At 37.2% G+C, this 17,344-nt stretch overlaps 1 protein-coding gene across 48 annotated transcripts in view; it reads right to left on the bottom strand.

Annotated features, from left to right (window-relative positions):
- Nucleotides 1-17,344, bottom strand: part of NCOR1 (nuclear receptor corepressor 1) — a 151,702-nt gene that overhangs the window by 35,706 nt on the left and 98,652 nt on the right. For 23 of the 48 annotated variants that reach the window (XM_072730435.1, XM_072730450.1, XM_072730438.1 and 20 more), the window contains 4 exons: nt 15,662-16,214; nt 12,829-12,958; nt 9,725-9,920; nt 3,363-3,523 (listed from right to left, as the gene is read on the bottom strand). In XM_072730435.1, the coding sequence (XP_072586536.1) occupies nt 3,363-3,523; nt 9,725-9,920; nt 12,829-12,958; nt 15,662-16,214 (1,040 nt within the window). Of the gene's footprint in view, nt 1-3,362; nt 3,524-4,271; nt 4,446-9,716; nt 9,921-12,828; nt 12,959-15,661; nt 16,215-17,344 lie in introns of those variants that run through there. The other 25 variants (XM_072730425.1, XM_072730437.1, XM_072730429.1 and 22 more) reach the window with 4 other exon arrangements.

Below are 17,344 nucleotides of genomic sequence, written 5' to 3'. Positions count from 1 at the left end.
AATGAATAAAAACTGTCCCTGGGCTGTCGACTTGCCAGAAAAAGACTGTTATATCATTAATCAGCTATTGCAAATACGTTCAAAGAACGACAGGGAATCATGTCTAAAGAATTAAAGGAAAGTGGGGATCCCTGGGTGGCGCAGCGGTTTAGCGCCTGCCTTTGGCCCAGGGCGCGATCCTGGAGACCCGGGATCGAATCCCACATCAGGCTCCCGGTGCATGGAGCCTGCTTCTCCCTCTGCCTGTGTCTCTGCCTCTCTCTCTCTCTCTCTCTCACTGTGTGCCTATCATAAATAAATTTAAAAAAAAAAAAAATTAAAAAAGAATTAAAGGAAAGTATGAAAATGATGTCTCCTCATACAAAGAATATCAACAAAAAGAAATCATAAAAAAGAACTGTACAGGAATTCTGAAGTTGCAAAGTACAAAAACTGGAGAAAAATACAGACCCTCAGCAAACAAAAAATATAAGGAAACATCTTCAATCTGATGAAAGGTACCTATGAAAAGGCTATAGTTAACATATCTACCAGTGAAATACTGAATGTCTCCCTCCTAAAATGGGCAACAAGGAAAGCATATCCTTTTCACCACTTCCTCTAAACATTCTACTATGGCGTGTCTGGGTGGCTCAGTCAGTTAAGCATCTGACTTTTTTTTTTTTTTTAAGATTTTATTTATTCATGAGAGGCACAGAAAGAGAGAGGCAGAGGGAGAAGCAGGCTCCATGCAGGGAGCCTGATGTGGGACTTGATCCCAGAACCCCAGGATCATGCCCTGAGCCAAAGGCAGATGCTCAACCGCTGAGCCACCCAGGTGTCCCAAGCATCTGACTCTTGATTTCAGCTCAGGTCATGATCTCAGGGATGTGAGATCGAGCCCCATACAGGGTTCCTCAGTCCCCTCATTCAGTGGAAAGCCTACTTAAAATTTGCTCTCTCCCTCTCCCCCCAACCTTGGTCTCTCAAATAAATAAATAAATAAATCTTAAGAAAAAACAAAAAACCTAAACGTTCTACACAACCCAGTTTGATAAAATAAGAAAAAGAAAGACTAGAAAGGAAGAAGTAATATTATCTTGATTTGCAGATGACATGCTCACATAGAAAATCCTAAGAAATCTACTCTTCCTCAAAACAAATAAACAAACCAACACCTCAAAATAAATAAGAAGCAAATAAGTGAATGTTGCAGGAGACAAAGTGAATATTAAAAAATCAACTTTTTAAAATATACCTATAGGAACTGGAAATTGAAATTTTAAAAAATAATACTTATTAAAATACAAAATACATTACAAATAATCATATTAACTGAAAATAAATCTAACAAAACCTCTACAGTGAAAACTATGAAAGATTTTAAAGACCTAAATAAATGGAAATATGTTTCATGGATTAGAAGACTCAACATTCTCAAGATCTACTTTTCTATCCCAAAAATAATCCAGAGATTTAAAATAATCCTTTACCATAATCCCAGAATTTTTGTTAGAAACTGACATTTATAATTTATACGGATGTGCCAAAGTCATAGAAGAGCCAAAGCAATCTTAAAAAATAAAAGCCCTTACAAGACTTATACCACATGATTCCAAGACTTACCATAAAGCTACAATAATCACAATTGTGGTGCTGATAAAAGTATGGGCAAGTACGTCAACTGAACAGAACAGAGTCCAGAAATAGACCACAGAGTCAAATCATTTTTGACAAAGGCCCTAAAGCGATCAAATAAGAAAAGACTTTTTAACCAGTGTTATTGGAACTACAAACCCAGAAGGATAAATTAATCCTGATCCTGACCTCACCTCACGTTGCACACAAAAATTAATTTCATGTGGATCACAGACTTAAAATATAAAAGCCCAAAATATAAAGCTTTCAGAAGAAAACACAGTATCTCCACAACCCTAAAGCAAAGATTTCTTAAAGAAAAAAACCTAATCATATGAGGGAAAAAAATTATATATGGACTTCATCAAAACTTAAAATTTCTGCTCATCAAAAAACGTTATAATAAAACATACAAGCCACAAAAGAGAAAATATTTTAAAATATATGAGACCTTACATCCATAATATATAAAGTACTTCTATAATCTACTAACCAAAAATACCAATAAAAACAGGTAATAAGATAGTCACTTCACAATCAGACATATAAATGACAAGTATACAAAAAAATGTTCAACATCATTTGCTGCCAGGGAAACACAAACTAAAGCCACAATGAAATATTACATACCCAGTAATAGGACTAAAATAAAAAAGACTGCGAAGAGCAAATGAAGCAACATGAAGGCTTACACACTGCTGGTAGCAGTGTAAAACCTAGACCCACTCTGGAAAATTATAAAGTAAAACATATATCGAGCAATTCCACTCTCAGGGGATTGACGACACAATAGAAATGAAAACACAGGTCTACAAAGAGTCAGTACAAGAATGTTCTTATCAGCTTTATTCACCACAGCCAAAAACTACAAATAGCTCAGGCTTCCAATAACGAGAAAATGGATAAACAAACCAGTATATATGTTCATACAACAGAGTATTATTCAACAATAAAAAAAAAAAAAAACCCTACTGATCACACAAAACCCTGGATGAATCCTTAAAGCCATTATGTTAAGTTAAAGAAGACAGACATAGAGAAGTACACACTGTGTGAGTCCATTTATATAAAGTTCTAGAAAAAGCAAAACTACTCTGCATAATAGGAAGCAAAAACAGTGGTTGCTTCAGGCAGAAGGGGCTGAGAAAACATCTAGAAGTGAAGAAATTGTTCTATAACTTGACAGGACTGTGGTGACTGCTGGTCAGGCACATTAGTCAAAACTTTTCAACCATTAGGATAAGACCACATTAAAAAATATGTGTGTGTGTGTGTGTATACATATATGTAGTGTGTAGTGTGTATTTATATATATAGTATATATGTGTATATACATATATATAGTACTACACCAGGAAGAAAAGATATGAACTTCCTGAAAGAATGAAGTGGGGCTTACCAATCATCTACAATTTAGTATTTAGAGCCTTTATAATAGTCAACACATATTTAGCACTTGAAAAGATTTATCTTTCATCTACACTATACTAACCCTCAGGGCACAGCAATGCCTTTGGTAAGTTAAACCAGACGATGCATCATGGCCACTCACTTTGGACACCTAACTCACACAAACTTCCTATGTGTGGCATGGAGTTTGAGGACTGCTGTATTTTCTGGTCATTGTCTCTTCACATACAGACAGATTTTTATTTATTAAGACTCGGGCAATTAGTGACAAAAAGGGAAAACTTTTACCAAAGCAATACTCAATAAAAATTTCCTGGGAAGGGAAGGCATTTTACCTGTGAGATGGAGCCTCCCAGGATAAAAGATGGTTTTTCTGAAGCCACTGTGGTTTTGGATGATGGGATGAGAGGAGGAGGTGGCCTGGTGGGTCGAGTCGTCGGAAGCCGAACTGCTTCAGGGAGATTAGTTATCACTTGATGTGGAGCAGGCTGCAGGACTTTTAAAGGGAAGAAAAAAATGATTTAAAATAGTCAATTTCATAGTTTGCAACACTCTGTCTCAGTCATTCCTGAATTTTTAAATCACACACTGAATTTCAAGTGCAAGATGAGGCTGAGGATAAACATTTCTATTTTAAATTTCTCTTTCACTTGAATTAAATCTATATACAAACTCAGGTCACACATGATATTTGTGAGGTTGAAATATTCAACTCCCTGTCAAACCAGAGCTCTCAAGCTGATGTTCATTTCAAACTACTTCTGCTTAGCATAGACAAATGACAATCTTTAGTAATCTTTCCTCTCTCTCCATCACTCTTTGGACCTGCTTCTTAGGAGCAGCTGATACTATAACTATGGACAACATACAGACATGACCAACAGCCAGTTGTACGTCCTCTTTCCATCCTGCAGAATTTGAGAAACATTTACTGATTCTGGCTCTCACAGACTTGAATTTCTTGAGACCGGAGAGGGAATCTAAAGATATTTACATAGTATATGGACCCTTAAAAGAAAAGCCAGTAAATGTCACAGTATAAATGTAGAAACACAAATTTCCCAGAGGCCCAGTAAACCTCAACTGTATACAACTAACATATGGGATGTAGAGAAACAAGAAAATAATTTTGAAACAGGGAGAACATGTCCTGGAAAGGCAGCTCATTCACGAGATCAAACCACCCATGTCTAGAACCTGTAGGTAGATGGCCAGCAGCCACGGCACAGAGGAACAATATTTACCTGGCGGGACACTATAGCGGGCTGCACTCATATCAGGCTGTGGAGCGGCTTTACTGACTTCTCTCGGAGAGAGCCTACACGGTGATGCTGACCTTGCTGCGGTATTGTGCATCTGTGCTTCCTGTTCTAGAGCACGTTTGACCTCAGCATAAGGCATATAGGCGACTGATTTTCCTATGAAAGTTAAAGTTATCAAAATAAGGGAAGAACCCCAAATTAAAATAGTAAGTGTGAAAGGACCAAGCCCACACCATCCAGGGGCAGATCCAACTATATACTAATATTAAAATCTAAAATTCCTGGGGGAAATCCACCCACAGAGAGGTTTAAAAACCCTCTAAAACTAATCTTCTGTGTATGCACCATAAATGACCTAATAAAACCCTCAAAAATAAAATTATGAGTTTTCCCTTTAAAGGACAAAGAACTTGTTTTCTTCCTCTTAGGAAGACCAAGTGTTTTCACATGCAGTAAAGATCACAACAGGCAAACATCAGATTATCCAGCCATTTGGTGAATTCAAGGCTTGCTTGAATTAGTCATATCTCTGAGAATTTCAACTCTTATATACTCAGCCTATTGAAACCCACCACTTAATATTCGAGAAATAAACATAATTAAGAAATGGAAGAACCCTTTCTTAGAAGATGCAGATCAAATTAATCCAAAAAAACCTATATAAGCATACATGTCTATGTCAATAAATCTATGGATTTTATTACAATAATGCTAATAAAAATTACTCCATATAATTTACCTCCACATAAAGTATAAAAAAAACTTAAGCATTTAAAGGGTGTATCAGATATGCAGTCACATTAAGACCTAAAACTACACAGAATTGGGACGCCTGGGTGGTACAGCGATCTAGCGCGTGCCTTTTGCCCAGGGGCATGATCCTGGAGTTCTGGGATGGAGTCCCACATCAGACTCCATGCAGGGAGCCTGCTTCTCCTCTGCCTGTGTCTCTTTCTCTTTCTCTCTCTCTCTCTGTGTCTCTCATGAATAAATAAAATCTTAAAAAAAAAAAAACTACACAGAATTATGTTTATATTTTTCCATTTAAAATAAAATTGATATTGTAATTTTGAAAAATCAGAAAAGCACAAAGAAGAAAGTGAAAATCATGTGTAACTCAAACCACTCAGGTATGGGCTACTTTAATGTCAGCTGGAACAAATTCCCATTCATTTTATTATTCTTTTGCTTACCTAGTCTGATCCATTTATTCTTCCAGATAAATCTAAATTTATTTATTTATTTTTAATTTTTTAATTTTTTAGATTTTATTCATTTATTCATGAGAGAGAGAGAGAGAGAGAGAGAGAGGCAGAGACACAGGCAGAGGGAGAAGCAGGCTCCATGCAAGGAGCCCGATGTGGGACTCAATCCCGTGTCCAGGATCAGGCCCTGGGCTGAAGGCGGCGCTAAACCGCTGAGCCACCTGGGCTGCCCCAATAAATCTAAATTTAAAATCCTTCTCCAAACAAAATGTCACTGGAATTGCATTAAGTTTATGAATACAGGAGACCTGACACTCTATAATAATGAACTTTCTAATTGAGGAATCTAGACTTTTTCATATAGGTCTTACTTATACATTCCTTGTCAAAAATTATTTGTAGGTATTTTACATTTTGGTGTTAGGAGAGGCATCTTTTTCATATATATTTCATATATATATTTTCATATACTTGTATACCTGATTATTGTAGATCTATAGGAAAAAAAGATGTGGGATTTCTGTATATCATTTATTTTCCTGAGAAACTTAATGAACTTTCCTTTTTGTTCTAATAACTTTTCAGTTGATTCTTACAGGCTTTCTAGGTGGATAATCTTATCCTGTGAACAATGATTTGTCTTCTCTCTTCAAATAGCTACATCTATTTTTGTTTCTTTTTTTCTTTAATGTACTACAGTAAGTAGTAGTTGGCACCTGATAGTTCCTATCCCAAGAGAAGGTCTCTAGCATTTCACTATTAAATGGAAGGCTTGTAACTGGTTTCTTTTTTTTTTTTTGTAACTGGTTTCAAATAGTTTCATTAGCACAAGGCATAAAGAGTTCTCTGGCTTACTATTTTTAAAAACCAGAAAAATTCTAGTAATACCAGTAAATATTAAGTATGTAGTCTGTGCAAAGCACTGTGAATTACATGAATTATCTCACTGAGCCCTGATGACCAATGAGATTATTAACACCATTTCACAGATGAGGAAACTGAACCTCCAAAAATCACACCAGACTGCCCAGTCAATGTCATGCTACCAGCAGCATAAGCCTGACTCTGAGTTCAAAACTACAAAGTCAATTAAGCCTCCCTGAAGCACTGGGGGTTGACTTTCGGATGCCTCTGGGGTATCCATCAAGATGATGGTTCTCTTCCCTTCTTAGACATATTAATATAATGAATTGGATTAACTGCCCCAGTGCTGTGCAGATTTATAAAATAAACCAACTTCAAAAGAAAATCATGCCTTCCTTTCTGGAGAATTTAACATGGTAAATTATGATTATAAATTCTATGTGATTGTTTCACCATTCCCAGTAAGTTTCTAATAATGTGGAAACTATCTTGTCATAGTATTAAAGAAAAGCGGGGGGGGGGGGGGGGGGGGGGGGGCAGAAATTTAGATGGTTCTAAATACGGATGAATATTCAAATCATCATATACTCAAAGCTGAAAAAATAAAGCAATAAACAAAATAAACAAGATTCAGTTGCAGAGAAGCATTAACTTTTCATTCAACTGAGCTGATTCTGTTAAACCTGCACTGCAATTCTAATAACTCTCTCTACATGTGTATGTTTTGAGTGCCCTCCCTCCAAGAAAAAAAGGCTTCACAAGAAAGTAGGGGTTAACTTGTGTAAATGCTCCTGGAAAGTGAAAACAATTGTTCTTTCAGGGTTTTCCAAAGTTTTTCTACAGAAAGAAAAGGGCACACTTACAATAATTGTGTTACTCACTACACTAAGATGAATACTCTGAGAGACAGACAACGGGTGCTGCCTGTTACTTTCTAAATGAGACCATGAAGGGATAAGTCAAAATCAGGGTCCTAATTCAAGTAAACTCTACCAGTTTGGTGAGGGTTTACAGGCAAATCCACACTATCACTGTATTTAACATTCTATAAACTATTCTATGATGTTGCATTGAACACATCATTCTGGATATACAAGCAATTTAAATGCAAGTGTATGATTATGTGAGGGAGATATGTAAGTATAAGGGAAATTATCCTTCACACTGAACTATGGATAGTTATAAATTCAGGAGAGTCTTCGGCATTTCATTAAATAACTACACAAACATACTAGATGCGCTAAAACAAAACCTAACCTTGATATAAAGTGTAATCAACCACCCTAGTGTCTAGACTCACCTTGAACCAAACTGATGTCATATTATAAACACCTCAGTATTGTATTAATAAAAAATATAATTACAGGATGGTTTTAAGATCACTGCATTATGATTAAAAATTAGGATAACACTCTGATCTAAACCAAATGGATTAATGTGAGTGACCAGAGAAATGCAGTTCATTGTTTAAAGTCTCAGAATTTGGGCTCTAGCCTGATTCAGTGTCTCCAGCTTCCAAATACAACCAATTTGTAAAGTCAATCAAGAAAAGATACTGAGGTCTTAAAATAACCATATGACATGCACATTACAATGATCGAGATATAATTAACCAGATAATGTTCAGCTTCAGCACGAATTTGGCAAATACCATCTGAATGTCATTTTTTCTAGGCTCTAATTCTTCCTCCAATATTTATTCTAAATCATTTACGCAAGGAATACATTGATAGACTTTTAAGTTACTCTATAATTCATCATTCTCATCATGACAAATTTTCTCATAATTGGATTGCTCAAAAGACAAGCACTTCTGCTAAGTCCATTTATACTCCATTTAATTCATTCCTTCAACATGTAATTACTAGTACATACTGCATCAACTACTGAGTTACTGAATGAGGATTCTCCATGTACAATGTACTAAAAGCCACCAAATCACCAAGATTTTTACCTTCCCTCAAGAAATACTCATTTAGCACTTATTATGCACCCAGCCTTACTGGGTATAACCACTCTGGTCCACATTTTTACTAGCATAAGATTTATACTTAAAACACCAGCAATCTTACATTTAAAACTCTAACATAAAAGGTTCAGTGTGCCATATAATGACTAATAACTCACTACTGGTGTGACTGGTGGGGACGGGGTCAAGATCCATTAAGTACCACAGATCTTATTTTATACTAAATAGCCCCTGAAATGTATGGCATTCTACAGCTAATTGCTCTTACTTATCTATGTAAGGTACTTGAATCATTACCAGAAAACCTAAACCACAGTAACAAAGACCTTAATAGTCTTATATTCTAAGCATATCATAGCATGTAGCTGGTAGGTCAGCTATCAATCAGAACACATGTGCCATTTCCTAACCATGCCAGAAGAATTTATTACAACTTAGAAATCACTCCTTCCCCTGCCACCCTTATTTTTAAAGAAATTAGGTGTACCATACACAACTAAAAAGAGCATGCACAGGGGGTGCTGGCTGGCTCAGTTGGTGAAGTGTGTAAGTCTTGATTTTAGGGGTGGGAGTTCAAGCTGCATATTGGGTATAGAGGTTATTTAGAAATAAAAAAACCTTAAAAACAAAAAAGAGCATGCACAACTCAAATCTGTCACTTGAAATAACAATAGGGACATAACAATGATAACAGTACTTTTGTGGAATCTATTATACTAAGTATATACTGGTGCACTATTATTTTAAGTTGTATATGTATTATATACAATATTATACAAAGAAAAACATTGAGCCATGTGTTACAAAACAACACTGAATGCTAATTCTTTCTTATGGGCTGTAATCTCAGCAAGATAGAAATACAGATAGGTAGATAGGCAGATAGATCATAAGTTGCACTTTACAGATGAGAGAACTAAAAGCCAGAAAAGTTAAGGGCCTTGTCCTTGGCCATACAACTGGTAAATGCTGAGGTGAGAGCTGACTGGTCCTACACACAAAGTTGTCGCCCATCCTATCAGAGCATGAGTACTAACTACCCTGTTGTTAAGTGTGATTTGCTTGGGGGACAGGAAAACAATTCTCACTTACTCTGAAAACTCAGATGAATGGAGCAGAAAGCATGGCTTTTACATAGTCTTCCAACAGAGAGAGCAGTATCAGAAAACTCATATTAACAAAAATCATTACAAATGTTACTGCCTCCTTGAGTCGTCAATTATGCTGACATTCCTCAAAAGTTGAACTGAGGTCAATTTAAATGAATTCTTTGTATTGAGGACAAGAGTAATTAATCAACTGACATGCAGATAAACTATAAAGCACAGAGGACACTACGTTTGAGTAAAGTTTTGTCTCCCTTCAGAGAAGTTCTTTGTGCTGACAGCTCTACCTACCTTCCCATTCTCTACTGGGACTCTTGGCGGTGCCACAGGGACTTGTAGAACTTCTACATTCCAAGTCTATCTGCTCTTGCCTCTGCCGCTGCTCTTCTAGGAGTGCAGATTCATGCATTGCTTTAATGTGTCGCTGATAGAGGGCATAGCCGCTTACTGGGGTTCCAATCGGTATGTTACATGGGGTGCAGGAAACCTACAGAAGAAAGAAAAATCTTTAAATATGTCAATGGCTGGGACGCCTGGTTGGCTCAGTGGTTGAGCGTCTGCCTTCAGCCCAGGGCATGATCCTGGGGTCATGGGATCAAGTCCCACATCGGGCTCCCTGCATGGAGCCTGCTTCTCTCTCTGCTTATGTCTCTGTGTCTCTCATGAATAAATACATCAAATAAGTAAACAAACAAACAAACAAACAAAGTCGGTCACTCAGTCAGTCAGTCAGTCAATGGCCAACATAACAATAACCCTGTGTTGCAAATAATGCTCGTTTCTGTAGCATCCTGGTTGATTTGATTTCATCATCTTTTGATCAAAGTAATCTTAGAGTATAAAACGCTTTGAATGCTGAGCATTTACTTTCAGAACAGAACTCACAAAAGTTGTGATAAGAGAGATCAAAATCAGAAAATACTTCTGCTTTTTAACTTATGATGGTCAAATCCCTGGTAGCTCAGCCCTGGGTCCTCCCCTTCCTCCCCAGGTTCTCTCTAGGTAATCATACCCACTTCTGTGGATTTAAATGTCATCTATATGTTAATGGCTCATCAATTTATATTTCTAAGATGTCTGCTCTGAGTCCCATACTCATGGATAGACGCTTAGCAACTCCACTTGAGTATTCTCAAAGCACCTCAAAACTTGCATTCAAATGGGAACTGTTCATTCCCTAAACTCAATGCTTCTGAACCTTCAGTGACCTCTGTCTTAGAAAATGGAACCTCAATGGCGAAAGGCAGAAACCTGGCAGACAGCCTGAACTGATCTACCTCACCTCCTACAACAAACTTACTAACACAGTGGGATGGGTGTTACAGACAGGCCACCCAAACTGTCCCTCTTCATTTCCCTCCTCACTGCAGCCCTCTTTCTTTCTTTCTTTCTTTCTTTCTTTCTTTTTTTCCTAAGATTTTATTTATTTATTCATGAGAGACACAGGCAGATGGAGAAGCAGGCTCCATGCAGGCAGCCCAATGTGGGACTCGATCCCCAGTCTCCAGGATCACAACCTGGGCCAAACGTGGTGCTAAACCGCTGAGCCACTGAGGCTGCACTTTTTTTCTTTTTTCTTTTCTAAGAGCCCTCTTTCTTTCATTAAGGCTACACAGACAGCACTTCCAACAGCACAATTCGCAATAATATGTTTGTTTTCGTTGTTTATTTTCCGTCTCTTACTTCAGGAAGGAAAGAACCCAACCTGTTTGGTTCAATACTAAATGAACAGCCTCTAACACAGTCCATTACTTCATGAATACAAAAAAGTTCCAGGGAAGAGTAGAGATCTGAATTTTTTAGAACCTATTATCTAAATAAAGACTTCCACAGTTTTTTTCCGGTACTATAAGTAGAATTTTTCACTGACCCCAAAACATATACATAATTTTCTTGCCTTTGTGCTTTGGCTTATGTAAACACGGCTCTTCCTCCTTTTGCTATAAAGCCAAATGAATTGTTTTGGTCCAATCAAAATATTATTTCCTACATGGAGTCTTCTTTAGTTGTCTCATTTTTTTTTTTAATTTATTTATTTATGATAGTCACAGAGAGAGAGAGAGAGAGGCAGAGACACAGGCAGAGGGAGAAGCAGGCTCCATGCACCGGGAGCCCGATGTGGGATTCGATCCCGGGCCTCCAGGATCGCGCCCTGGGCCAAAGGCAGGCGCCAAACCGCTGCGCCACCCAGGGATCCCTAGTTGTCTCATTAAGAAGGAAGCTCTCCTTCCTCTGAAATGACCATACTATATTTTTCAACTTAATAGAGCATCACATTTTTATAATTCACTTAAATTTTACCATAATATTTTTCTATGTCTTATTATCAAGACAAATCTCTAAGTTTTTTTTAACTGAGAGATTACAATATGTAAATATTCCATACAGGATTAACAATGTTGTCTTGAACTAGGCAGACACTCACTCGATAAATGGCCATTTGAGTATATAAATGAATGAACAAAACAAATGTTTAATGATTTTTTTACAAGTCTATCATCAGCACACCCTTAACTTTTTACAATTATCATGTGAGACAGGAAACAAAGCTTGATCCCCTGAAGAAAAGCAAGAGCTAAAACATTACTAAGTAAAAGAGCAATATTCAAGTTTGGAATTCAGTGCCCAAAGGAGTCAAACTTGTAGAGATTATCAAAGTAAAATGTAAATAAAACTAGATTTGGAACTGTAAACTAAAGTCAGTTATAATCGCCAGAATTCATTCTAAATATCCAAAACCTAATTCTAGATTTATTCTATTACTGTCTCATAGCAAAACAAAAAAATAAAAACAAAGCTTAAGAATATTTATGGCTAGGGGATTATACTTCTTTGGTGTTTTTTTTTCCTGAAATGGAAATAACCATTTCAATCAACCATTACAATGAGTCCATTTGAAAAGCAATTGAGTGACAGACGGATGGATATACAAAATGGGGTATGTAAATACAGTGGAATATGATCAGTTTCAGAAAGAAAGGAGATTATGACACATGCTACAACCTGGATGAACCTTGAAGATTTTATGAGTGAAACAAGTAGTCACAAAAAGACAAGTACAGTAGGATCCCACTTATATGAGGTATCTAGCCAAATTCATAGAGACAAAAAGGAGAGGTGGTTGTCAGGAGCTGGGGGAAGGGGGAAAAGAGAGTTCTGGCTTAATGGGAAGAGAGTTGCACTTTTCTAAGACGAAAAAGTTCAAGAGACCTATTTCACAACATGTATATATTTAACACTACTGAACTATACACATAAAAACAGTTAAGATGATCAATTTTATGCTGTGTTTTTTACAATTTTTAAAAAAATCAAGTACTGATTAAAGAAGAGAAGGTATCTTTACTGATCTTTGTTTCTCAACTTTACTTCTCTTACTCACTTTGAAAACTTACCATTGGTGGGATAACAGCAGCTCTGTGCTGAAGCTGTGGCAGGTCCAGTGGATTTGGTTTTATTGGGGATGAGACCAGTATAGATCCAGGGGGATTTAACAATGAAGGCTTTGAGTCCATAGGAAACATTCTGCAATTGGCAATAAAAAAAGATATATTAATATATTCTTAAGATTTTAAATGTACAGTCATAATTCCTTCTTTTTTTTAAAGATTTTTTTTAAAAAATTATTTATTTTTTTATTCATGAGAGACACAGAAAGAGGGAGGCAGAGGCACAGGCAAGAGGGAGAAGCAGGTTCCATTCAGGGAGCCCTATGTGGGACTTGATCACGAATCCTGGGATCATGCCCTGAGCCGAAGGCAGACGCTCAGCCACTGAGCCACCCAGGCATCTCAAGATTTGTTTATTTTAGAGAGAGTGGAGGCATGGAAGAAGGAAAGTGAGATAGAATCTCAAGCAGACTCTCTGCTGGGTGCAGAGCCCAAAGGGTTGGATCCCACAACCCTGAGATCACATCCTGAGCTGAAACCAAGAGTGTGACTGCACCACCCAGGAGCTCTAATTATAATTCCTTTTAAGTTAATATGTATGTGCACACACACAATATATTATCCTTAGAGGATATGTGAATAGTAAGGAAAATGGGAATCTATAACCCTAATTTTCCAAGTAAAGAAACCTACCATTGATTTATAGGTTGAAATTTATCTGAATCTAATCATCTGCATCTAACTATCCAGTCTGAACAAATTCCATTATAAAATACCAATCTACCACTAACACAGATTACAAATTAGCTACCTATTACAGGATGTTTTGCCAGGATCATAGAGTATTTTTTCAAACATCTGTCCAGTAGCATTCCAAAATTGAGAATTTCATCCCAAATTCTGGGCTCCTGGTTTCTCATGAAGAGTGGAAAAAAATGGCCTCACAGGACCAGCATTCCCACATGGTAACCACATACCGAATTTATAGCAGCTGCCCTTTCAAACAACATGTGCTCCTCTGTCCTCCACAGCCCCTGCCATCCTACACTCCGCCTGCTTCAGCCAGTTTCAGGACCTACAATGGAGTTTAGGATACCCAATATACAAAGCAGGGAGATCATATACTAGTGCTGTACCTTTCTGGCTGGATCATACTTGCCAATGTTCTGGGGGAAGATGAACATTAAAAAAATTACAAATTGATAAGAAAATTAGAAATGTATAAAAGAAAACAACCAACCTTTAACATAAAGAATAAAGATGGGATTAAAGATGTAGAAAATTGGAAGTGTCATTTTGACAGTTTGGATGTGATGCAGACATAGAGTGTTATTCAAAGACTACCATAAATTTACAAGGAATTTCTGAATTTCAAGATTACTATCATGTTTATCTCTTAAGATAGTCCTCCTTTAAGAGTACTACCATCCTAATTTTTCCCTCACTTACAAATATAGTTACCAAAACCAATATTGGAAAACACAGATATTCCTCATCTTAGATGATCAGAATTTGGCTCGCTACTGAATGGCTTATTTGCCTCTTCCGTAGAAAGGAGGGCAGGGGAGAGAAAGAGAAAAAAAATAGTCGAATAGGGTTTCTGATTAAATTACATTTTAGTCAAATTCATTTCTAGAATTTGCGGGGTGGAGAAAGGGAAAAAAAGAGCTGAATTGGGTTTCTGATTAAATGATGCTTTAAACAAATTCATTTCTAGAATTTATACCAAACGTTCTACTGTGATTCTAGGTGATCCTATGTCTTTCAAGTAAAAGGAAATCCCAAGGAAAATACATATATTAAATAAAGCAGTATCTAATCCAGTAAAATAAAAATCTCTTTAATTTATATAAAAACATATAGATTTTATATCATTAATTTAATGATTAAAAGTAGTTCTAAGGATACCTGGGTGGCTCAGTGGTTAAGCATCTGCCTTTTGCTCAGGGCATGATACTGGAGTCCCAGGATGGAGCCCCACATTGGGACCCTACACGGGGCCTGCTTCTCCCTCTGCCTATGTCTCTGCCTCTCTCTCTCTGTCTCTCATGAATAAATAAATAAAATCTTTTTAAATAAATAAATAAAAGTAGTTCTACATTTGAACTATATAATATTTTATTTACTTGTTCATGAGAGAGACAAAGACACAGGCAGAGAGGCAGGCTCCCTGTGGGGAGCCAAGATGCAGGACTCAATTCCAGGACCCTGGGATCACAACCTGAGCCAAAGGCAGGTGCTCACGCAGGTGCCCCTATATTATATATATTTAAAATTACAAATATGAATAACCTAAAATTTTAACTGACATACAAAGTGATCATGATAATTACCACTGTCTTATATTTAAATTATGCTTTCTAATACATTTTCAGAACACTGAACATGTTCCTCCTCTCAACATTTTCTAACATCTAATACACAGGTATAGTAGGCCTTGCTTTGAAGCCATATGGTCTCAAAGCAAAAAAGCCAACGCCTCCTGCCTCTGCCTTCACCACCACAACATACTGCTTCCAATACCAGGAATGGCAGTCATCTGTAGTTGATTTCACAACTTTTCTTAGATGAAATCCCCTTCTTTGTTACATATGGAATGCATGTAACAATCAAAATGGAAAAAAATTATCTTCTTCATTAGAAAATAATGATCACACAATTTTTCTTGGTTATTTAAACAGATGAACATCATCATAACCCAACATGAAAAGTATGCAGACTGCCTCTAACTTGCCAATACTCATACAGGAACAATCTCTGTGGCCAGCAGTGCCCCGTGACTCAGTCAGCATCCAACATTATCCCAAGAATGGGATAATGTTAGAGAAGCAAGTCTCACCTCTGCCTCTCGGGCTCTCCATCCACATCTTCATCTGCACTGCAGGTGGCACTAGAGTCATTGTCCGACTGAGGCTCAGGCCTCTGGGTGCCTATCTGCTGGGCCACCACCACGTCTTCGTCTCTAGGCTCTGTCTTCTCGCCCACTCTCTCCAGGTCTCTTTCTTTGGTATCACCTTCAACTTTAGACGGATTGCTCTCTGGCACCCTCATCTCCACGTCTACGGAGTCAGATTTGGCGGTCGTGGGGAGCTCAAGAACAGAAGTCCCTTCAGCACTGTGCTCCTGATGTTCAATGTCCATGGGCTCTGCTGCCTCAATGGCAATGCTGTCGTTCGCCTGTGCTTCTGCACTTTCACTTTCGACTGGTTTTGCACTTTGCACTGCCGAGGAGGGAGACGTACTGGGTGCAGGTTCTACTGTGGACTCGAGTTCAGCCCCAGGTTCAGTGTTTCCTCGAGAAGTCCCGTTGTCAGTGCTATCTCCACTGGGCTTTACAGCTTCAACTGGTGAAGGAGAAGGAGCACTTTCTGTATCAGAACTATTTTCAGCACCTTAAAGATAATGATACAGCATAAAAATCTGATAATGAACATGTTTCAGGTGGTGACAGAAGCCATGCTTGAAAGTAGCTATTTGGGACGAATGATACTCCTTGGATGGCCTCAGTGAAGTCTTAGGCCACTGGGAAGCTAGAGTGTCTGTTTACAGAGCTCTCTGAGACAGAGAGGTCAAATGGTCCTCGCCTTCTGAAACAGAAAGCGTAAAAGCTTTTAACATCTAAAAATAATTTATATGAGGGGCGCCTGGCTGGCTCAGTTGGTGGAGCTGGAGATTCGATATCAGGGTCATGAGTTCGAGCCCCACGATGGGTGTAGAAATTACTTGAATAAATAAGAACTTTAAAAATATTTTAAAATAAATAAATATAAATAAAAATAATTTATATTAAATTTGAAAAATGAAGAAAGATGCAAAAACAAAATGAAACAAGAAACCATTCCCATAAATGGCAGCATTCTGGTTTATTTCTACCTATTTCTGTGCTTTTCCTTCTACTCAGGAGGTTTGACAGTCTCGAATAGGCCATTTAACAGGAACATAACGTGAGTTATATCTGCCTAAAATTTTAATTTTTCTGGTGGCCATGTTTAAAAAGTAAAAAGAGATAAATTAACTGTAACCACGTATTTTATTTAACCCAGTATGCCTGAAATATCTTTTTACCATGTAATAATCATGTGGAAATACAGTAATATACAAAACTAATAGCAAGATCTTTACCATTTTTGGTACTAAGTCTTCAAAATATGACTATATTTTACATATTTAGAACATCTCAATTTGGACTAGCCACATTTCAAGAGTTCAACAGCCACCACATGTATCTAGTGTGGACTAGCTGGACTGCAAAGTTCTAGTGTAATTTTACAGGGACTTTTAACATTGTAACCCTGGTTTTTCCCCACATCATTGGTTTCATTTTATAAAGAGTTTTAATCTTTTACATCTTTATCTAGATATTTCAAAGGAATCACAAATTCAGTATTTCCTACACTAGACTAAATCTATGGACTCAACACATCCAAATCAGTTTCTTTTCTAGTGTTTACTATCTAATTAAACCAGAAACCTAGGAGTAATTTTTTAATCCATCCTCTCATTTATCCCCATAATCTACATA

The sequence above is a fragment of the Vulpes vulpes genome, chromosome 12, assembly GCF_048418805.1.
Source record: "Vulpes vulpes isolate BD-2025 chromosome 12, VulVul3, whole genome shotgun sequence".
In the NCBI taxonomy this organism is placed as follows: domain Eukaryota; kingdom Metazoa; phylum Chordata; class Mammalia; order Carnivora; family Canidae; genus Vulpes; species Vulpes vulpes.
The sequence above is the reverse complement of the archived record's forward strand: the minus strand, read 5'-3'. Positions and strand labels throughout refer to the sequence as shown.